Below are 4,989 nucleotides of genomic sequence, written 5' to 3' on the forward strand. Positions count from 1 at the left end.
ATTGAAGTGCAGGAGGGTACACTGGTGAGGTACGGACAAGCACTCCAGGACCAACATGCATACACTGACATTCAGTTTTATATGAATCAAAATATTTCTCAATGAAAGAACTGATGATGACGAAAAAGCTAAATTGACTTTAACATAGATTTTAAAAATGTAAAATGAAATCCAAAATTACTATAAAAAAATAATAAAAATCCAAATTGACTCCCAAAAAGAAAAAAAACTTCAGTAAGAATCCCTAGACAGAGAAAAAGGAAATGTGATGCCTGAAAAGGGCAAAAAGCTGGCCGATTTGATCACTTACCAAAATAAAACAAATATTGAAACTGGACATTTAAAAAACAAACGACTGCAAAAGAACATTTTGTTCGTGGATAAATAGCCTACACCACTTGTGTGTGTGTGTGTGTGTGTGTGTGTGTGTGTGTGTGTGTGTGTGTGTGTGTTTACTGCTCAGTCACCTTCTCTAAATTTAGAAATATATTTTGAAATGGATCCAAAGGATTTGGAAAGTCAACAGAACCTCTGAAGAACTATAAGTCATCGACACTAAAAACACAGCACGACACTAACAGAGGCACTACTTTCAAAACCCAATTTCTCTTGAGCTCGTAATGTTAAAAAAATAAATACATTTTTAAAAAAACATCACCATATGCACCACAGACGCACTCATTGCACAAATCAAGCGTCATTGTCTCATTTAGCCACAATGAATAATTTTGCAATTACATTTAATATGCAAACACACAAGACAAATTAGGCTGCACTGTGTTTCAGTTGCCTTGGGGGAAGCGTGGGGAGAGTAATGGCCCCCAGAATCGCAAATGAGGCGCCTCTTGACATTTTTATATCACGGTAAATCACTGTATGTATGAGCCAAGTTCATTGTGTGCTTGCAGATTACCATTGTGTGTGTGTCCGTGTGTTGACATGTGCTTCGACAAAGTCATCAGCACACAGTCACAAGAGGAGCCGTGTCATGCTTCTGGTCAGTGGTACAGATCTGTGTGTGCATTAAGCGGGAATTTACTCCCATCCATTCCCCTCTACAAGCTCCTCTATCATAAATACAGGACATGCTGTGTGCAGCTACCAGGAAGATTGGCTGGGATGTTTCCCAGATTCAGATTAAGCCCTGAACTAGAAATTACAGGCAGTGGATGTTCTCTATTGAGGCTTTTGAGTTGAGGATTAATCTGTAGTCTGGCAAGTCAACCATCAAAATCCAGTTATCCAGTACAGGCAGAAAAATGGAGCAGAGAAGAAGAGAAGATGAACAGGGTGCAGGAAGGAAGGAGGTTAGGAGGAAAAGTGGGAAAACGGGAGATTTTAATTGGAAGGCCTTTTTGGAACTCACCCGGTCTTTTTTCCATTTTTCTCCCTCGACTGCCACATAGTCGAACCTTCGATATTAATATGAGGATTTGCTTTTGGCAGAGTGACTTGTTGCTCTTGGGGCATGGCTTCCGCTTGCTGGCGATCTGCCGGTTTGCCTGGGGGTCCTTGACCTCCCTGCGCTGGCGAATTAGGGAGCTGGCGAGAGCGGCCATCTTCCCAGCGCTGACCCTGCCGCCGCCTCACCAGCCTCTGGCGGCTCGGTGGCGCCCAGGTGTCGGGGGGTACCGTGGGCCACCCCCCTGCCCGCTCACCCAGGGCGACGGAGCACCGCTGAGGGAGGGGTGCAGAGCGGAGGAGGGGGCTTCGGAGGATTGACCGGGGCCGGCGGAGAGAAAGGCAGAAAAAGAGGGAGAGGTAGGGGAGAAGAGGAGGAGGTGGAGGAACGAGGGGTGGATCTCTCAAAGGCCCACCCAAAACCAAACACAGCTGAAGCTTGTTGAGGTCGGGATTGATGCGTTCGCCTTTAAATGTCCTTCTGTTTGTTTGCAAGTCAGATTCCAGTGAAGCCTCGATACGTCACTCCTCCTCTGTTGGGACAGGTCATGTTGTTATCCACCCAAAAAAACAGTGAGCTGTAGCTGATGTCCCCTAGCGCCTCTGGTCCCAGTCCAAGTGTACCCTTACCCCCCTCCTGGAGCTCCAAGGAAGTTTGACTCAACCCCGTCCGAAAGGGTTCAACGACCAAACCATCCGCCGCATTGTGAAACCGGACCCAAACAAAAATCAAATATAGTCCCGTCAACTTGTTCAGTCCTGCTGAGCAGAAGCCTGACCTTATTCGGAGGGACGAAAAAACCGTCCGGACATCAACTCTCCCAAATAACACAGTCGGGACACACTGCAGCTCCTTTTCTTTCGTCAGTCACCTGTAAAATTTCTCCATCCGAAAAACGCCGACAGAGCAAAGACAGAAGTAGAAGAAGAAGTGGAGACAATCCGACCTGAGGTATCAGCTCCGCGAGCTGGGACGAAGATGAGGGGATGCGGACGGACGCTGCTGGACGGAGTGCAACGGCTGGTTTCCTCGCCGTCTTTCAACCTCTCCTGGCATCACCCTAGCATTCTCCCGTGCCCTGAGAGAAGAAGGGGAAAAAGACAGAGGCTTGAGAAATCCGGCATTTCCCAGAGACAGAGGTGACATTCATGAACGAGAGAGCGCGCGGGGGGGGAAGAGAGACAGACTGGGACACTGAAGCGAAGAGAGAGAGGGGAGGGAGGGAGTGCAGGGAGTCTATCTATTCCCCCTATCGGATCGGGCTCTCCAACTCTATCGGCAGCGCGCGTTCACCACAGCAGAGCGCAGCGCTGTGTCCTTCAGCCACGCGTGCCTCCTCACAGTTGGGAGAACGAGGGATGAATGAATGGAGGGAGACAGAGAGAGAGGGAGGGAGAGAAGAGAGAAGAAAGGAGAAGGAGAGGGAGGGGAGGGGAGGGGAGGGGAGGGGTGGGTGTGCTGGCAGGTAGTCGTGCCTTACGATAGATGCTGTATTGCCGCCGCTGCTCATGGGAGAGTCTCCAGCGGTGGGTGACAGTAGTCCGGTCCGGTTCTATTGAGTCCAGCTGCACAGTGTGTGTCCGTGAGAGGGAGACCAGGGGGGGAAAAAGTGTGTGTCTCCCAAACAAGCCACCTCTCAGGCTCGGCGCACACGTGTGAGAGTGTGTGTGTGTGTGTGTGAAGAAGCAGCAAAGTGTGAAGGTGTACTGGTGTGAGGGTGTGTGACAGAGGCAGCGTGTCTATATGTGTGTGAATGTGTGTGTGTGCTTGTCCCTGTTCACAGTGCATTACCGAGTGAGCGCTGGCAGCATGCTTCACACGCTCTCTGTCTCTCCGTCCCTCTCTCTCTCCCTCTCTCTCTCTCTCTCACACACACACACACGTACACACACCCTCTCGCTCTCTCTCTCTCTCTCTCTAATCTATTTCCCTAAACCCTCCCCCTTGCTTTTTTCTCTCCCTCCCTTTTCTACTCCCCGTCTGTCACTCAGATCCCTCCTCCGAAGTCTGCGATTCAAAGTCTCCTCCTCCCCCGTCTCCCCTTATTCTCTTCATCACTTTCTCGTGTGCCGTACCCGGACAGGCTGAGCCGGGCCAGGTCGGAGCTGGGGTGCACCCCCCCCCCCCCCGCGCCCCCCGCCCTTCCACCCCACCCCACCCCACCCCACCCTCTACTCCACCATCTCTGATATGATGTTGGCTTAAAGAGACAAACTGAGCGAGCTTGTCAGTGCTGCGCTCTCAGCTATGACAAGGACGTATAGATGCCGTGACACAGCCTGAGTCAGTCGGGACCTTGCGTCACTGCCGTCACATCAGCCATACATCTGTAAATGCGTCAGTTGCGACGCACAAAACGAACTCAATCACATATATAGAGTACGTACGCAACAAAACGGTGATCAGGCAGGTTTTAAAGAAGCATGGAGTGTAGCCAGACTATTTAAAGTGCTTTATTTGGAGGTGAAACCAGACGTAACTGAATAAGTTTTTGGATAACTGAACAGGAAAACTGTGTCCTTACTATTACAGAAAAAAAGTTGTTGATCTTGGATAGATGTTTACAGCTGACAGTTTGTCTTTTTTTTTCTTCCAAATAAGATGAGTGATTGTTCTTTAAAACCCATCTGATTGTCTCATTGCTCATGTTTTCTGCTCTGTCAGATGACTATGAACACATTTTTTAGCCATGCTAGTTTCATGGCACTAAGGATGGCTACGTAGATCTGTTAGTCCACCACTTTAGTCCAGACTGAGATATCTCAACAACTATTGTATTAATGACATTTTGTACAAAGATTCATGTTCACCATAGGATGAATCCTGCTGACCATGGCGATCCTTTGACTTGTCCTCTTACACCACCATGAGGACGTTTGATTTTTTTAGCAAATATGTCAACAACTTTTGGATACATTGCCATTAAGTTGGGTACATAATGATGCTCAGTAGATGAATCTTACCGATTTTGGTGATACTTTAACTTTTCAATTAGTGCCACCAAGCAGTCACAGTGTTCACACATCTAATATCTCAATACTGAATGTATGGATTGGCACATTTCATGGCCCCTAGATGATGTATTCTAGTGATTCTGGTGATCCCTGGACTTTACATCTCTTTGTTTTCCCATTAACACTAAATATGCTGTTTTTATTGGATGTTAGTGCAGTGTAAGCACATGTAACATACTGTAATTGTGCTGCCATTTTTGGCCAGGACTCTCTTGCTCTCTCGCTAAAAAAAATACGATCTCAGTCTCAGGAGACCATCCCCGGGTTAAATTAAGGCTAGAATAAATGAAAAAATAAACAAATAAATAAATAAAACACTATGGGAGCTAGAGCCAGAAATTGCAAGAGGCAATACCAGCATCAAATCTAAGCCCGCAATTTAATCTTCGGAGAGTGCTGGTATTGCCCCTGACTTCAGTTGACATCTATTGGCCTCTGTTCAAATTCAGGTCAGTGAGGGTGAATTTATTTGTGCCCGGGCTGAATAACACTGGCAGCGTGGGATGATTTTCATCACCGTGTGGCCACAGATGTAGTGATACGGTGAGGCTAGTAGTATATGTTTACAGTGTC

At 47.6% G+C, this 4,989-nt stretch overlaps 1 protein-coding gene across 1 annotated transcript in view; it reads right to left on the bottom strand.

Annotated features, from left to right (window-relative positions):
* Nucleotides 1-1,559, bottom strand: part of fgf11a (fibroblast growth factor 11a) — an 82,272-nt gene extending 80,713 nt beyond the window's left edge. The window contains exon 1 of the mRNA XM_053343000.1: nucleotides 1,367-1,559. Within this exon, the coding sequence (XP_053198975.1) occupies nucleotides 1,367-1,559 (193 nt within the window). The remainder of the gene's footprint in view (nucleotides 1-1,366) is intronic.
* Nucleotides 1,560-4,989: the final 3,430 nt, after the last annotated feature.

This window comes from Scomber japonicus, chromosome 22, assembly GCF_027409825.1.
Source record: "Scomber japonicus isolate fScoJap1 chromosome 22, fScoJap1.pri, whole genome shotgun sequence".
Lineage (NCBI taxonomy): Eukaryota > Metazoa > Chordata > Actinopteri > Scombriformes > Scombridae > Scomber > Scomber japonicus.